At 35.3% G+C, this 19,335-nt stretch overlaps 1 protein-coding gene across 1 annotated transcript in view; it reads left to right on the top strand.

Moving 5' to 3' along the window:
• The first annotated feature begins 926 nt into the window (after positions 1-926).
• Positions 927-19,335, top strand: part of CCDC150 (coiled-coil domain containing 150) — a 43,712-nt gene continuing 25,303 nt past the window's right edge. The window contains exons 1-5 of the mRNA XM_044666438.1: positions 927-1,016; positions 3,161-3,286; positions 4,599-4,768; positions 7,860-7,953; positions 8,645-8,814. Coding sequence (XP_044522373.1) covers positions 927-1,016; positions 3,161-3,286; positions 4,599-4,768; positions 7,860-7,953; positions 8,645-8,814 — 650 coding nt within the window. The remainder of the gene's footprint in view (positions 1,017-3,160; positions 3,287-4,598; positions 4,769-7,859; positions 7,954-8,644; positions 8,815-19,335) is intronic.

Below are 19,335 nucleotides of genomic sequence, written 5' to 3'. Positions count from 1 at the left end.
TGAACCTGCTGTCCCAGGGTGAAGTCCAAGGTAGTGGTGGGATAAGGGAGAAGAAGACGATGGTTAGAATGGAGGCAGTACAGCATGGAAATGGCTTAGAAGTGTTATTATTGGTGGGTTGATTTGAATTTTTAAATTAATAGTTAAAATCATGACATCTTGAAGAGATGTTCAAGGTCATCTAGTCTAAGCCCTTCATTTGAATTGATAAGAAAATAAATACTCAAGCGTAATTGACTTGACTGTGGTCACACAACAGTATTGGAACTACACTTGAAGTCTTCTGACTCCCACTCTGTTTTTCCACTACACCATGCTGCCTTTGATCTAGAAGCAAAAATTATGTATATACAGCACCTGGTAACCAAGGACTTGCAAGTTGTCTTCATGTAGAATTCACTTAGAGTTCTATCAGTTAGATCATGGTGATGAGTGATGAGGTCACAAAGTTGGAAAAGGAGACACTCCTGGATAGGTTACACTGAAGATAGTGTTTAGACAGTTTAGTTTAAGAAATTATAAGGATCTTAGTCTTTAGTGAGACATTCCTTGAAGTTGGATTTCTTCATTCTCTAAATATCTTTTACTATTGTCAGATAAACATTTAAAATAATCCCTCCTGGGCAAGTGTTTACCTCCAAAAAAAAGAATCTTATTTTTGTTGATTAAATTATTCTGAAATGGTTTTTCCATCAAAAAAAAAGAAATCTCCAGAAAGACCAATGTCTACAAAGTCCACTGAAAGTTCTTCTAGGTCTACTTTCTGTAATGGAAAGGAAAAATTTTCAACTATTGGTTTACCCAGTGTTGTTTCAAGTCCTTCACGTCGAGTCAGCTTTGCACCTTCCTTGCCCACTGTGAGGTCTCCTCAGGATATTGGAGACTCAAAGGTGTCTCTGAAGACTCTTTTGAATGCTATTAAGACCATGGAGGGAAGACTGGAAGGTAAAATAGATTTTCTTGCTGCCAGACCATTAACATCTGAAGAAACATCTGAAATTTTAAAAAGAGATTTGGTGAGTGAAGACCATGGGCATTTAAAATGATGATTAGGAACCTTATTGAAATTCCAAGTATAGAACCAAGAAAATACAGTAAGTGAAAATATATAAAGGTAATACTGAAAGGGTCTTTCAACATGTCAACAAAATTTAAGTAAATAGGAAAGTAAGTCATGCATAAATAGAAAAAATAAGGGAAGATTTATATCTCAACCATAATTCTATATAATGTCATATAATGACTTTTTTTTTTTACTTTGGAAATAAAGATGTCAAATTTAACAATATTAATCATATAAATGCTGGTATGCAAAAAAGAAAATAGCCCCTTCCCTTAACTAACTATTGTTTGTTGGAGGGAAATTACAAATACATAGTTAAGTAAATGCATTTAGAAAGTATATAAATACAAAGTAATTTTGTAGATGATGGACACTAGCAACTGGAAAGATCTGAAAAGGCTTCATGTAGGGGTGAAACTTGAGTAGAGCCATGAAGGAGAGTAAAAGTATCCCTTTCAAATCTTGGGGTTAAGGGCTTGCTGCCTCTGCAATCTGGAAAATATGCATAAAATTTTTTGGCTCTACTTTTGTACTAGAGAAGAAATATAAATGTATTTTTTTCTTTTATTGGGTGTTTGTAGTATCTTATATGCATTTATAAGTTACTTAACTTTTTAAGACATCTTTACTCATGTGTCATCTGCTGACTTTCATGTTCTTTTTTATCAATTTTAATTTTTTTTACTTATTTTTAACTTTAAAAATAAATTGTATATATTTATGGTATTAAAAGATAAAATATGTTGCTATTATACAATAGTATACCTATATCTTATCTTTTTTTTTTTTTTTTAATCCTTAACTTTTGTGTATTGGCTCCTAGGTGGAAGAGTGGTAAGGGTAGGCAGTGGGGGCAAAGTGACTTGCCCAGGGTCACACAGATGGGAATTGTCTGAGGCCAGATTTTAACCTAGGACCTCCCATCTCTAGGCCTGGCTCTCAATCCACTGGGCTACCCAGCTGCCCCCAATATACCTATATCTTATGCATTTCTGAGTTTCTAAACATTTTCTTTCCTGGAAAAAAAGCTGGGATATTAGAATCCATAAGGCAGCATTCTTTTTAATTTCTTTCTTTTTTCTTTTTAAAAAAACTCACCTTCTCTCTTAAAATTGATACTAAGTATTGCTTACAAGACAGAAGAATGATAAGGACTAGGCAGTTGGGATTAAGTAATTTATTTACACAGAGTCACACAGCTGGGAAGTGTCTCAGGACATATTTGAACCCAGGACCTTCCATCTCAGGCCTGACTGTATTCACTGAGCTCCCTTACTATCCTGTAACATCCCTTTGAATCAATTGAATTATTCCCTAAGAATACTAAAACTTTTTAAAATATTCGAAGAAGGGAATAAAGTTAAAGAAAAAAGTATTTCAGGAAAACAGTTTTTAAAACAATGGTAAAAGAGATTTCTTTGTTATACTATTAAAATTGGGGAAAAGTTGGGGACAAAAAGGTTTTATATGGAAAATAAATTAAACCTAGTTAGAATTTCTACAGTTGATAGGGCTGTGGATTTGGATCCAAAGCATCTGAGTTCACAGCATATCTCTGCCGCTTATTGTGTGACATCGGACAAGTCACTTAACCCCACTGGGTCTCATTTTCCTCATTAGGAAAATGAGTTTGGACTAGATGACTTGTAGAATGCCTTCCTTCCCTTTTCTATGATACTATGCATTTCTAGAATCATCATTAATCTGATATAACACTATTTTCCAAACTGTTTCAGTTCTATTAAACTAGTTTTCATTTCTTCACCTCCAAAAAAAATTTACCTGCATTTTTAAAAAGCTAATTAGTGTTCAACTCCTCCTTATTCTATATTATAATTTTATTAAAATTCTTTATTTACTACCATTGTAGTCTTCATATAAAATTTATAAGCTATTCTTGCCCATGTGTTTACTTTTAAATATAACAAATAGCTATGGGGGGAAAATGTCATCTTTGGTAAAATCCAGAAAAATGTGACTATTATATTGTTTTAATATTTTTAACATTCTTTTTTTTAAATTGCCCTAAATTTCTCATTCTGGTCATTCACCTCCTATATTTTACAAAGTATTAATCATTTCTTTTTTTCTCATAAGATATACACTATTCTTGAAAAGAATGAAGATATTTCTCGGGCAATTAAATCCCGTGATGTGTCATCAAGAGAAAGTGATAAAAAGAGGGGGCACCTGGAGGCTTTGGAAGAAGGGGAAATGAGCAAGGCAAGGAAATTGGCAAATCTTTTTTTAAAAGGGTGGGAAATAGCCTGTTACTGAAACATGAATGGAAATTTTTCATGAGCCACATCCCTTATGTTGTTGCCATAGTTGGCCAGGAAGAAAACTAAACCAAAAAGAAACCTTTTTCTAACCTGCATGATGTTTTGCTTTGTTTTGTTCCCACAAGAAAGATACCTTTAAAAGTATTTTCCCTCCAAAATTCTCCTTTTTCCCCTAAAATTTTCATGTCTTAGGAAGTCAAAGAAAGAGGCCAAAGGTTTTTTTTTTCTCTGCTGGAGTTTTCGTTTAAAATCTTCAGGCCCAGAATAAAAATAACCAACCCTTTGATATTTATTTTAATGTAATAGAGAGCTAATGTTAATTTTTAAAAGTCATACCAATAAGACAAAGTAGATGCCTTTCAACTAGAAAGTGGTTAAATAAATTGTGGTGTAGGAATGTAATGGAATATTACTACTACTTCATAAAAAGTGATGAATATGAAGAATTCAGAGAAGCATAGGAAGATCTCTAAGAACCACTGCAAGAGTAAAGTAAACAAGATAAACAGTATACACAGTAACTAAAAACAATGGAAATGGAAACGACAACAAAAATACTAATGCTATATCATTTTAATTTTCAAACTGAAGCCTGAAGAAGAGATGAGAAAATACACCTCTCTCCCTCTCCCTTCTTTGCAGAAGCTGGAGGTGGGGGGAGGGTCTCTGGGCATAGAACCAATATTGCCTCAGACTCATAATACTCACAATGTGTTTGTTAGTTTTGCTGAACTGCTTCTTTTTCTCCTCTTATTATTATTTTTTTTTTGGCATGTGACGATTCACTATAGAGGGCAGAGGAGGGAGATTTGGGAAAATTAAGGTGACGTAAAAACAAAAAAAATCAATAAAACTTTAAAATTTTATGCCACTAAACTGTCCCTACTTTGCAGTGTCATTCTTGAGAACACAGCTTAGGTCACTTCCTTCTGATATCAACCATTGAAAGATTTCTACTATGGAGAGGACTACACATTCTGTTGCTTTTCAACAACTCTCTTAAGATAGTTTTTGCAGTTCATAATAAAGAGCAGAGTCAAGTTTTCTTGAATGGAAGAAATAAAAAGAAAACCCAGGAATTCTCTTTTTCTCCCCAGCATCCTACCGTTCATTTGTCTATGTACATTGAAAAATAATCCGAAATATGCTGCCTTCCACTTACATGCATTGGTCCTCTGAAGATTCAGAAACAAGGTTGGTAAAGCACCAATTATTGCAATCAAACTTGTCCTTCTTATTTGATTTTACATTAGATGGGAAACTTTCAGCGACAGCTAGCAGAGGCTAAGGAAGATAACTGCAAAGTCACAATCATGCTGGAGAATGTACTGGCTTCTCACAGTAAGATGCAAGGAGCTCTGGAAAAGGTGCAGATGGAATTAGGGCGGAGGGATTCAGAGATTTCTGGCCTCAAGAAAGAGAGGTATCTAAAGTTTCATTTGTCTAATTTTTCTCCACATTCCTTCTTCATATCCAGGCATCAGGAATGACTTTTTACATTTTCATTTTTTGGAGGCTAATTTCTGACTTTTGAAGAATAAGCAAACTTTTCTAGATCAGAGGTAGAAGTAAACATGGTTTTCAGAAATCCAATTTTAAATTTAATTGTATTGGGGCAAAATGAAACATAATGGATTCTTGCAATTAATCTTCTTCAGCACAAATTCTCCAACAGACTAGGGTTGTTTTACTGTTTAATTAATGCATTGTAGCTTTACTCATGCTGGTTTTTCTCACCATTTCAGGAAATCTATCCTGATTTCAGGTCGATCAAGTACAATTATAAAGATAATTTAAGGTAAATGCGCACTTTGGGTTGAATTTAAGGGTGTGCTGGAGATAGCTCTCACCAGCCTTTGAGAGTCTATTATTAAATTTTCAGTGTGACATTTACACCTAAGAAATTTATCATCACTACAAATTAGGGTTTGATTTATTGTTCTGTTAATTAAAAGTGTTGATCATTCAGATTAATATCATAGCATACATTTGAGCCAGGTTGTTACGTATTCACCAGTATAATCTTGTTTGAATTTACCTTTTACTTATTAGAGTTATTTATCAGAAATAAACTTATCAGGTGGTTAATTCTGAGAACTAAAGACCACTCTCCTGACATAGATTTGCTTTAGATAGCTGAAATTATAAGAATAGGCACTTCATGAGTTTAAATATATACACTCCATAGATTAGCAGGACCTTAGAAACATTTTTTATTATCACTTAAAGCCACATTGCACACCTAATCTTAATTAAAAAGGACAAATGATGAAACACACTTCCCTCTTCTTAGGGTTTGAAATGTTGCATATTCTCTCAGAAGAGAGTACTTAGTTGCTTTTGTCTAGCTACATTTTCTTTTAACAGGAAGGAAAAGATTATTGTGTAAAAGATGAAATCAATCAATAAAATTTTTAATGACATTTTTAATATTTCAAAAGTGTTCTACTAGGAAGAAAAATAAATGTTACGTTTTTTTTTTAAGGAGAACCAAACTACAAAGAGCACTGGTCTCAAATATACTTATGTACTTAATTTATGTGTGTCAGATTAATTTGTACTTAATATATGTCAGAGTAATAATTTCTAAATATAGTAATAATTACTAATAACAATTGCTAGTTATAGTACTAAACAATTACTGGTAATAGGTAATAACTACTTAATTTAGTAATAAAGTGTCGTATTGCCAGGCTACAAAACTGGAGTGCAGCTGAACCAGATTGGGATCCATTTCCATTTGAGTTTGAGGCCACTGGTCTAGTTTACAAAATTAGATGAGCAAAAAACCTCTGGCACCGTTGTAATGCAACAGATACTTCCTACTATCCCCAGCAGAGTTATTAAGCACTTAATAGGTATCTGTTCTATACAAATCCTGTCCCAGGTACTGGGGATAAAAATGCAAGAGGATGATAGTCACTGCCTTTTCAGGAGTTTGCATTCTACTCAGAGAGAGCAGGTTCACAAATAAGTAAATACAAGGTATTTAAATATGAAGTGATTTTCAAAAGGATTCACAAGTGGAGATTGGAAGGAGCTAGCAGTAAGAAAAGCAAGTGAAAGAGACTTTGAGGACAGCCTGGCAAGGACATGGAGGTAAGGATAGTCATTTATGTCATTTGTGAGGAGGTAGCCTAGAGCTAGATCGTGGCTTTAAACACCAACAAGAGAACCAGTGAAGCTTACTGGTGGGGGTGGAAGCCAGATTGCAATGGGTTGAAAAATGAGTGGGAAGTGAGAAAGTGGAGATTTAGGGAACTTTTTCTTGGTTTTTGGCTGTGAAAAGAAGTCAAGCTATAGTTTATAGCTTCAGATAAGACAGGACTTATCTGAAAAGACCCTGATGTTGAAAAAGATTAAAGGAAAATGGGATAGCAGAGGACAAGATGGACAGAGTGTGTCACGGAAGCAACAAACACAAGTTTGGACAAATTTCAGGAAATAGGGAAGGATAGAAGGGTCTAGAGTGCTGTCATCCATGAGGTCACGAACAGTCAGACATGACTGAACACCTGAACAACAGCAAGGTCACAGGAAGGTCTGTGAGAATGGAGGAGGCTGGGCGTGTGAGGCAGCAATAAAAGAGAACTGGGATAAAGACAGACTAAAAAGAAGAAAGAATGAAGAGTGGATCAAAGGGCAAACTCTCTGGAAATGAGAGAAGTTGGGGTCACAATTGACTTTGGCAAAGGGTCTCTGCTGAACATGCAGCATCCCTGTACTCATGAACAATATAGTAGATCCTTGGGAAATGGTGCTTATCATAAGCCATGGTACATTATGAGTCCCTACTTTTTGCAGAGTGGTATATGTAGAAACCATAAGCCTAAAAAGAAGTGGAAAACTCAGTTTTTTGCACTCAGCTCTCTGTTCCATAGCTTCTTATCTCAATCATGCCACATGCCTTTTATCTTTCCCCCTAAATGCTCCCCACTCCTAACTCCCATGATACCATGGAGGACAACAGCATTGTCCCCATCCCTCTCATCTTAGGCATCAGACCCATTTACCCATTATCTCTTACCCTCCCATATCCAGCCTATTGTCAAGGCTTATTTATATCCACTTTGCACTTCTCTTAAATCCTCCCCCTTCTCTCTGACACAGCCTCCACTCTAGTGCAGGCCCCCTATTACTTCATTCCTGGACTATTGCCTGCTGGTGGGTCTGCTTGCCTCAAGCCTCTTTCCATCAAGCCTCTCTCGCCATTCAGCCGCCAAAGTGATCTTCCTAAAGTACAGATGTTCAACCATTTCCATGTCCCCACTCAGTAAACTCCAGTGGTTTCCTAACACCTTCAGGATTGAATGCAAAATGATCTGTTTGCTATTTAAAGTCCTTCATAAACTATCTTCCTACCTTAGCAGTCTTCTTATACCTTACTCCCTAACAAATTAGTAAAGCAATATGTTAAGACTTTTGAGCTGGTGAAAACTTTCCTAACTTCCAAATGCTATTATGCCAAGATCATTCTTTGCTAAAGTCATTTTTGTTCTGTTTTTAATGTTTAGGCTTCTGAATCAACAGAAAGTAGAGAAGTTAGAAGAAGAATTGAATGAATGGCAATCCAGACTCCTTATTGTAGAAGCCCAGCACAATAGTGAGGTAGAGGCCAAGTTTTCATAGGTGATAAAATGAAACTTTTTATTTTTATAGGAAATGTCTTAACCATAATTATTTGAATAATTAGAAAATTGAATGAAAATGTTTCACATAAATTTCCTCATTACAAAAGGGTAAATAGGTATGAATCTTTAGCCAGTGAAGTTTACAAGTGGGAAACAGACTCCATGAAGTAAGTGGTACAGTGTCACTGTCGGACCTGGAACAAAATTCAGTTTGCTCTCTTTTTCAGATGGCAACTTTAAAGTATTATATATGTCAGTTATTATGATTATCTTTATCTTGTCTTTTGTTGCTAACTTTTTTTTGCATTTAATATATTAAAAAAATTAAGAAGTTAAAGGATTTAGAGAAGAACTTGCACCTCATCAAAAAAATCTAAAATGTATTCAATAGCTATATTTTCAAAGCTCTGGAGACTCTTCATAGGCAAATTCTTTAAATTACTTCCAAGAAAATCGATCCCTTCACTCAAAAAGACAAAAGATTCTTAGAAATCAAATACATATTCATTATAAGTTTCTACATGTTGTCACTATAGTAGACATGTGGGATCCTTGGTTTGTTTCTCAACCAACCACTTCTACTTGAGATATGAGTATACTTGGTACATAAGATGTTCCTTTTGTGTGCTGCAGAGAAATTAAAGCTCGCTGTTGCATTCTTCTTTCAGGTGGAACCACTACATAGTGCATTAGATGTGTCTAGAGAAGACAACAGAAAGCTTGCTTTGAGCTTGGAACAGGCTCTACAGACTAATAACCACCTCCAAAAAATGCTGGACCATATTCAAGAGAAATTGGACAACAAAGAAGTTGAGCAGCAGACTTTTGAAAATTATAGGTAAGGGCAATTTCAGTCATCATAAAGGTTAGGAAGGTCTTACAGAAGGTAAATTTCTTCCTTTGTCTTGTTAACTGACTTATATTCCATTTTGAGCCAGGAATGACAAAGTAACTGTCACCTTATTGACGCTTTAAATGCAGTCATATGAGTACTGGTGGAGTAACAGCCAGGTTAAAATGTCGTGTTCCTAGCAATGCAATGGCTTATGTGAGCATGGAGCCTATTAAGTAATTATTTTGTCCTTGGTTCATTCAAGTCACTAATAAGATTAAGGATATCAGAAAGACTGAGCATCTCATGTGCCCATAGTCTACTGAACCAAAAGAAAATCAGGCATAAAATACATAATTTCACTTTTCTTCCAATTTTGCCACAATTTTTAGGGAATTTCTACCTAGCAAAAAATGCTAACTGTATATAAGCATTTCCCTCCCTTAATATAATGGTAGGCATCACAGAGGAAAGGATCATTGGAGAAAAGGATCAATTTTGATAATACACCCAGAGATCAATGCAAGTTTTATATTCTGATGAAAAGTTTTATAGGCTTTTTCAACCTATTAAAAAACTATTTAAGACCACTATTATTAGATATAGTTGTACAATATAGTGACCGGGAGATACATTAGAAACCATTCACTTGATAGGCAAGACACAGAGGTCAACAATAATAATAACTATTTTTATATAACACTTTAAATTTTGCAAAGCACAAAGCATCTTTTTGAATGAGTCAAAAGATATCAGTGATGTAATTTTGGTCCTTTTCAAGTACAAAAGACAATATTAATTGACCAATTTATATGTCCACCATTGTAGTTCAGAGTTGTATTACCTCTTCAAGGCTATCTGAGTAGCTTCTTCATTGGTCTTTCTGCCTCACCTCTCTTCCCATTCCAGTCCATCCTCTACATCAGGGGTCTGCAACATATGGCTCTCGAGCCATATCTGGCTCTTTGGAGGGCCAGATATGGCTCTTTCTGCAGGAGCCATAAAGTCAATTTTTTTTCAGGCGCTGTTACAGGAGCATGCACTGTTACAGGAGCACGCACTGTACGGCTCTGTACGGCTCTCACGAAATTACATTTTAAAAATGTGGCGTTTATAGCTCTCATGGCCAAAAAGGTTGCTGACCCCTGCTCTACATAGTATCCATATAGTGATATTTTTAGAACACAAGCATTTCTCATACTCAATAAACTCCAATAGCTCCTTGCTCCTTCAGGGGTCAAATATAAACTTCTCTATTCAATATTTAATACTCTTGAAAATCTGGTTCCAACATGCCTCTCAAGTCTTATTTTGTTATTAATCTCCTTTGTGCATTCTGTGAATAGGCCTTATACACAATATTTCATCTCTTGTCTCCATGTTTTTGCATTGGCTGTCTATCTATACCTAGAATGTACAGTCTTCATTGTTCACATAGTCTATATTTTCAAATTCATCTGCTTGCTAAAATTTATTTGTAACCCCAAAATCAACACCCTCGCACATCTTTCCTAGACATACTGTAAAAAGGAAAATTTAAGTATTTATAGATATATATTAGAATGTGTGGCCGCCAGGAATCAACAATTCAGGTTGATTCCGTAATTAAATTAGACCCAAGTCATCATCGGGTTGAGGAGTTTATTTACAATCTGGTAGGTAAAAAGTAGGAATAAAGAGAAAGGGAGAGGCTAGTCCAGGCCAAAGGCCTGGACAGAGAGAGAAGAAGGTTATAAAGCTTAATAAATGAAGCTGTAAGCCACAAGGCCCAACAGCCAGATAGGCAGAGTTTAGAATTGGCCCAGCTAGGCCAAGGAAGTCATCCTAACTTACCCACGTGACAATATAGAGTGTAAGCTGTCTGTGGTCTCAGGAGATGCTTCTGCTCCAAGTTCAAGACGGCAACTCCCCCCACAGGAAGTTCACTAACTTACCTAAAGAGATAGTGTCTTTCATCACTTCCTGTGGTCCACCTCTATCAAAAACTTTGAGTTATCAATTGTGCACATTCCCAACTGAGGTCAAGGAAGGCAATGCACTACTTTTTTGTTCTGACTTTCATTCTGCAAACAAGTGTCCTTTTCGCAGTCTATTTAGTGCCACTGTTTTTATATTTTTATGCTTATTTTTTGGGGGGTGATTTCACTATTTTAAATGGCCCCAAGCATAGTATTGAAGTGCAATCTAGTGTGCCAAAGGACAAGAAGATGGTGATGTGCCTTACGGAGAAAATACGTGTTAGATAGCTTTTATTCAGACATGAGTTAAAGTGCTGACTGTGAGGTCAGTGTTAATGAATCCAAAATATGGGGCATTCAGAAAAGGGAAGAGGAAATTCACAGCCACTAAAGAAAGTGCTAAAGTAAATGTTGAGAACAGAGGCTCACGGGAACCTAACCCTATATTTCCCTGTTAATAGTGACTCAGTATTCACTCATTCAGTGTTCATGGCAACATGATAGAACATAAGTGCCACAAATGATGAGAATCAATTGCACTTTGCATTTCCACTTCTTAGAACTCAGAGTTCCTTTCAAGGCTCAATTCAAGTGCCACCTTTTTTTTTAACCCTCATTTTCTGTCTTAGAATCAACACTATGCATTGGTTCTAAGGCAGAAGAACAGTAAGGGCTAGGCCAGTGATGGCAAACCTATGACACGCGTGCCAGCCATTTTCGATGACATGTGGCCGCACGCAGCTGCATACAGAAAAGTGTAGGGCCGCATGGCAAGGATGAAACATTTGTTGTAGTATAGTGTAGACACTCTATGCACTATAGATGATAATTCTACCTATATTAATTTACCTATTTTGGTTTATTAAATAGTTATATGTTATAATTATACATTTTTGTTATTTAAACTATAAATATCACAAAATTATGGTGTTTTTCTCGAAGTGACACACTACTCTAGTTGTGCTCGGTTTTTTGGCGAATTTTGACACACCAAGCTCAAAAGGTTGCCCATCACTGGGCTAAGCAGTGGCGGTTAAGTGACTTGCCCAGGGTCACAGCTAGAAAGTGTCTGAGGTCAGATTTGAACTCGGGATTGCCCATCTCCCTCCCTTCTCAATCCACTGAGCCACCTAATGGCCCCCTCAAGTGCCACCTTCTACATAGAGACTTTCATGATCTTTTTATGGCTTTTCATCCAAAAAATTACCCTGTATTTATTTTTTAATATTTACATATTTTAAGGAGTTTGGGCCTGTCTGGTCATAGGTTAAACTCCTTTACATAAATAAAAACTACGTAATTCTATTTAACTTTTCTCCTTCTAGAAAATGCTGGTAATAATAAAATAGTAATAATTCCATTGATAATAACTTTTATTTGGTACTTGGATTATTATAAGGAAGGATATAGGTTCAAAATCCCATTTTTGACTCTTACTATGTGACCTGACAAGTTCTGTGTCTCGGGCAGTTCCTTAGCATGTATCTCCTGAATAACGGTTAGCTTACCATTTACCTATATTGCTGGTAGACATTCCCCTAGATCTTGTTCTGGTGGATTCACCAATCCTGCATGGATCATAATCACTATTTTTTTCACTCTTCTTATCTAATATAGAATTCAATTAAAAATTGACCTGGGACAAGTTGCTATCCTACTCTTGTTGTGTTATGTTTACTATTTGGCAGATGATATTTTTAATTTAATATTATGCAGGTGGATAAAGTGATTTTTCTTTACCTAATAAATAGCTCTCCTTTTCCAGGTTCATTCAAAGTATCCCTGAGGCAACTCCAACAGCACACTTTGCAATAAAATAATAATTAATAAAATGCATTCAGACTTTAAGGCTTGCAAAGCATTTTACAAATATTATCTCATTTTATCCTCACAAAAACTCTGGGAAGTAAATGCTTTTATTATCATCCCCATTTTACAGATAAGAAAACCAAGGCAAGCAGAGATCAGAGGACTTCCCCAAAGTCACTTGTAAATGTATGAGACTGGAGTTGAAGGTTCATCCTGTTCCCACGTAGGCTAGATTTCTTTTGTGAGGACCCTATATTTTAAAATTGTTTCATTCCAAATAGCCTAGAATTTATGAGTATTCAGTATAGTGACAGCTTTTAAAATATTGTTTGTAGATTTTTATAAGTCATTGTCATAAACAAGGTAATTAGGGACCATAGTTTCATCTGTGGTGATTCTCTGATGTCACTACAATGTATTTGTTGAATTATCAAGGACATTTTAGTGTTTGTGTTTATAGGACAAAGATTTGTCTTCTAATGTTATGGAGAGTAGCAAACTTGTGGTATACTGTTTTAGGCATTTGATCATATTTTCAAATTTTTGTAATCTGTGGTAATTTGTTAACAGTTATCATATATTGTAGTTCATTCTTTCAGTAGTAGATGGGAAGTTTTCAGCCAGATCTGTATTGGTAGTCATAAGGTTAGGACTGGGGTAGAATTAGGAAAATTCAATCTAGAAACGATGGGTAGGACAAGAGAAGAAATGGTATAGTAATGAGGGGGAGATCTATGAATGATGGAGGCCAACTATAAAATTTCCCTAAAAAATAGGAATATAAGAGTATTTCAATTTGTGCTTATGAAAAATGAACATAACTAGCTGAGCAATTATGAAAATTTATTAAAAAGTAAATTTTTTCTTTGGTGCTTATTATTTCTTTTTTTTTTTTTTGTATTTGTATTTCTTTAATACTCCCCACTTTTCTGGAGAGCTTTCAGATACCTAGTATTGTGTAAAACTCGTTTTGAGTACTCAAATTGAAAGCCAATAAATTAGGGTGGAGGTTCTTAACCCGGGGTCCTGGAACTTGTTTTTTTTTTTCTTTCATTTTTTGTTGTCATGCAAAACACACTTCCATATTGGTCATTGTTGTAAGGGCACACTCATACATAACCAAAACACCCAAATAAAACCAAAAAATACACTGATGTTGAAAGATAACTCCACAGTTCTTTATCTGGCATTGGATATATTCTCCATCATAAGTCTTTCAGGATTGTCCCAGAACATTGCATTGCTGAGAGGAGCCAAGTTTTCACAGATAATCATCATCCAGTATTGCTGTTACTGTGGACAAGGTTCTCCCAGTCCTACTTATTTCATTCTGCATCAGCTTGAACTTGTTTATAAATATTTTGATAACTGTCCAATATATTCTATGCATTTAAAATGATCATTTTGAGAAAGGAACTGGAGGCTTTACCAGGCTGCTAAAAAGGAGTCCAGTTCTTGACACAGAAGATCAAGAACTCCGGGATTAAGGTATTACCCCTACTGGGGGTGTTTGCATTTTAACAGGGTTCAAAGTCATAGACCTTAGGAATCGAAGGAACAGCTACAGAGGAAGAGGCTTCTAAAATCTGATCAGTGGGAGAAAATTGAAGTAAGAAGAGGCACCAAACTGATATTTGGATTCTCCTGGAGAACTCTTAACAAGTCTACAGCTTTAATCAGTATGCTTACCTAATTTGCACTGGGGTTTTTGGATGAAGTCCTAATTACCCATCAAAGGAAGTCAAGCAAGTTAGAAAAAGAAAATGGAAACGCTACTTAAAAAATTAAAAGCCCCAGGAGTCTCCAGAAAGACCTACAGTCAGTTTGCCACATTTTCCAGGAGGGCTGGTCATGAGACCTAGCAAGACAAAATGATAGAAGGCAGGGGGTGTCCCTTCCAGAAAGTACAGAGGACAATTGATATTTTGTGTTGATCTACAAAGAGTGTGAGATGTTCCTTGTAACAGCATTCCATCCCAGTTGCCTTGTACTGGTGATCACCCATGCCTGTAATAAACTCCCTGTCCACCTCTGCCTCAGAAGCTTTCACTTCCTTTGAGGCAGATTTTAAGCACCCTCTTCTAATTGAAGCCTTGCCTGATTGCTTCAGTTTCTGGTACCTTCACCCCTTAACTATCTCCTACCTTGTGTTTCTCCTATATATACATAAGAAATACACTTGTATTCTCCCTCATATGCTCCTTGAGAGTAGGGGTTATTTCATTTTTTGTATTTGTATCCTCAACTCTTAAGACAATGCCTACCATATAGTAGGTATTTAATAAACGCTTCTTGATTAATGTTTCTGTCAGTGTCAAATAACTGCTTTTGTGTGCATAAAATAAAGAATGCTCCCCTTAAGCCCCAGGAAAAGGTGAAAGAGTTCAAGGAATACCTCTCCATTTTCTAAGTTATTAAGGAAAAGAAAGTATTAGTAATGATGATAAAATTCCACTGGTACAATATCCTGTAGAACATTTCATAAAAAAGAACAAGAATAATTTGTCTCAGATCTATTTCTATTGAAAACCGGTTGGAAAATATGAGAATAAGACAATAATAGAGCAAAACATAATATAGCAAAAAGAAGGCTATGACTAAGCACATTGAGGCTTACTGGTGCCCTAAAATCCAAACTGAATGGGAAGAACACTTAAAGCAATTGACATCCATGCAATACTGATCTTAATGTTAACTTTTAGCTTGTGCACTAGACCATAACAAATTTGGAAAGTATTCTAATAAAAACTCATAATAATAACGATGAGGAAGACACAACCATTATCCTAGGACAGCATTGGCGAAGGTTTTCAAGTTTGCATGTCCAAACTTCAACTTCAAGCCGCCTGTGAGCCCCCTGCATTAAACCCAAAAGCAAAGGGAAGAAGTGCTCCTTATGGGCAGCTGGACAGAGGGGTGGGGCATGAATAAATGTCCTCAGGCACTAGGAAGAGGGGGAGAGGAGCAACTCCCTGAGTCTGGCTTGGCACGCATGCCAATACTTCACCAATACTGTCCTAGGTTGCCTATAGATTAACTTTATCAACTACAACAAAAACGAGGATGAAGACTGATAGACTTTCTTAGATCACAGGATAAAAAAGCCTAAAACCTAAAGAAATAGCTTTGGAACAAAGAGATATCACTGAACAAAAGCAAAGGCTAATGACATGCCATTGGATGTGTCTAATATAAGTGGTTTACCTCTAGAGGGAGGCTATGAAATAGTTTTGATCTAAGAATGGCATCAAAAGACCCCTCTTTCCATGGGAAACAGTTGCCACAGAAACTCATCCAACAATATTTCACCCGGAAGTCATCTAACAAATGGCTGAGTCATGCAGATTTGTTTTTGGAAATGGAGGTTTATGATGGCAATTCAGACCTAAATTATAACTACCAGAAATTAACGAAGGATAACTTTTAAGGACTTTGGAGTTAGCAATCAATGTATAGAATGTGGAAGGAAATTGTAGAAACTTCACAACATGTGACCCTAGCAGCAAAAACTTAGCCCTTACCAAATGACTCACAAAATATGACCTGGTAACTAGATTTCTACATTGAAATTCATTATATTTCACAGGCTGACAGACTACAGATCTCCATACTAAAATTAGACACCTAAAAATATCTTTGAGAATAAATAAACTGTACTGAAAACAAACCATTATCACAGATGGAACTTTCTATTGTAATTGTCTAGATGTAAAATTAATCAACAAAATGTTAAAAACAGCATTTTAAATTTATATTGAAATTCTAAATACTCAATATCCAAGATAAGTATAATGAAAAGCTATCAAAATATAGAGACCTTGCAGGTGAAAACAGAATCTTATGGGATCAGAACAAAGTACATATTGTTTTTGTTGTCATGCTACTATAGTTATATTGGGCTGTTTTCATTGACCCTATAGAGGATGAGCTTACATCCTAATATTTTAATCAACTATAAAAAGCAGTTAATTTATTCAACTGTATAGTATTCCTTAAAACCCTAAATATAAGAGAAGAATAACAAGATAGTGGTTTGTCCCAGGATAATTTCTTTCTGAACATAATAAAATAGGATGAGATTAAAGAGAATGATGATAATTTACATATATGTGATGTTTTTAGGCTTATGAGATAATTTACATAAATATTTTCATTGGATCTTCACAATAGCCTCCTTCATTAGAAATTACAAATGTTATTATATTCATTTTATAGATGAGGAAACTGAGGCTCCTAAAGATTAACCAGTTATCCCAGGAAAATTCTCAATTTAAGACTGTCTAAAAAAAAAAGTGAAAGGATTTGAACATATCACACTTCCTTGAGTTTTCTTTGGAAAAAAAATGGGAAGAACACCTTGGTTCAAGAAATATTTATGAAGAACCTTTTATGGTGAAGATGTTAGAATGAAACACAAAACCAAAAGGTTCTTGATCTTGAAGGGATCATATTGTGTCTCAAGGTAGAAAGTTAGAAAAATATGATAGAGAAGAACAGTAGAAAAGGAACACTCACGTGGAGCTAAGTAGTAGGTATGAGACTTTGCCTTTTGAGAGAGAATCTGTTTTTTTCTGAGAATCATATTCATTACCTGCAAGGAATTCAGGTATTTCCTCATTAGGAAAAAGAGTATCCAATACAATATCCAGAGGAAAGGTTTATAAAGTGCTTTGTATACATTATCTCATTTGATCATTGGAACAACTCTAAAAAGCATACTTATCCTAAGGAAAATTAGACCTGAGAAAACTGTACAATTAAGTGATATGTTCAGGGTCAATGACTAGGGCAGAATTAGAGCTGAGGTCTTCCTGACTCTAAGCACAGTCAGTACTCTATCCACTATCCACAGCTTAATAATGATGGTTTAATGACTCACATGCTAAGGCACCTTTTTTTTTTAATCCCAGGACTATATATTCAGAAATGAAACAAATGTTAGATACCATCTAGTCCCGGTGTTTCTAGCCTTTTTATGTAATATGTCCCTTTGACTGTTAGGTTAGGTCTAGAGACATCACAGGATCACATTTTCAAATGCATGAAATAAAATACATAGGATTATAAAAGAAAACAGTTGGGCTAAAATACACTTAACTGTTTTAAAGAAAAAGTTAATGGTGAACAGACAGTTTTGGATGAAGAAATTAAAGATATATAGGTATGTGAAAAAATGCTCTAAATCACTACTGATTAGGGAACTACAAACCAAAACAATTATGAAGTACCATCTCACACCCTTCAGATTGGCTAAAATGACAGGTGTTGGAGTGGATGTGGAAAAGTGGGGACACTAATACACTGTTGGTGGAACTATAAACTGATCCAAACATTTTGTAGAGCAATTTAGAATTATACCCAGAAAGCTATAAAACTGATATATATTTTTGCTGGGTCTATTTCCCAAGGAAATGAGGGAAAAAGGAAAAGAAACTACATATTCCAAAATATTAATAGCAGCTCTCTTTGTAGCAAAAAACTGGAAATTAAGGACATGTCCATCAATTGGGAAATGGTATATTATTTTTATTATCATGGTATATGATTGTGATAGGATACTACTGTACCATAAGAAATGATGAACACATTTTTTAAAACTTGGAAATCACTACATGAGATAATGAAGAATGAAATAAGTAAAAGTAAGAGAACGTTATATACAGCTACATATTTAATATTTGAAGAATAACTTGTGTATGTTCATCTCTAGAAAATGAACTAAGAAGTGGAAACATGAAAGACATTATGTATTTTGTTTCTATGGTGTGGTGAGTGGAGGGTGAAGCTGAATACAAAAATAAGTAAACAAAGCTAAAAAAAAAATGGAAAGTTCATGGATCCTAGGTTAAGAAAGCTCAAGCTAGTCTAATTCTCTCAATTCTATAGTTGAAAAAATTGTGGCCCAGAGAATTTAAGTAACTTGCCCAAAATACAAAGTTGCAGAACTGAGATTCAAACTGAGGTCCTCTAACACTAAATCCATTACTCTTTCCTGTGGTATGTAGCTTGGAGGTAAGGGAGAGCATCCTAAATGAGCAAATTGTTATAATCCAGCAACTACTTATAGTTCATGTAGTCATTATACTACTAGAAGAAATCTAAACATCATTTTTCAGTTGTTTTGCAATCATACCTGACTCCTTGTGATTCCATTTGGAGTTTTCTCCAAAGATATTGGAGTGGATTCACCATTTCCTTTTCCAGTACATTTTACAGATAAGGAAATTGAGGCAAATAGAATTAAGCAACTTATACAGGGTCACACAGCTAGTGTCTGAGGCCAAATTTGAACACAGATGAATCTTCCGGACTCTAGGCCCAGCAATCTGTCCACTGCACAACCTAGCTTCCCTGTACCACCTACATTAGTATGGATTATTTATTCCTTGACAAAAAAAATGGAAGGCTTTAGGGTCGTAAGTGGTTTTGTCACTATAGTTACATGAAGTATGACATATATAGAAAGTAAATAATTGGTTGAGAAAATGGTATATCGGAATGAGTTTTGGATTTCTAGGCCACAGTTAAAAATACTAGACATAATAGGGTTCTTTAAAAATGCATTGTTTAAGCTTTAAAAAAATTTTTGAATTCCAAATTCTTTCCCTCCCCCAAATCCTCCCCTAGCCATTGAGAAGGAAAACAATATAATTTAATTATACATGTGAAATAATGCCAAACATATCTCTATATTAGCCACGTCAAAAAAAATGAGAGAATTACACTTTGATTTGCATTCATAGTTCATCAGTTCTCTCTC

The sequence above is a fragment of the Gracilinanus agilis genome, chromosome 3, assembly GCF_016433145.1.
Source record: "Gracilinanus agilis isolate LMUSP501 chromosome 3, AgileGrace, whole genome shotgun sequence".
NCBI lineage: Eukaryota > Metazoa > Chordata > Mammalia > Didelphimorphia > Didelphidae > Gracilinanus > Gracilinanus agilis.
The sequence above is the reverse complement of the archived record's forward strand: the minus strand, read 5'-3'. Positions and strand labels throughout refer to the sequence as shown.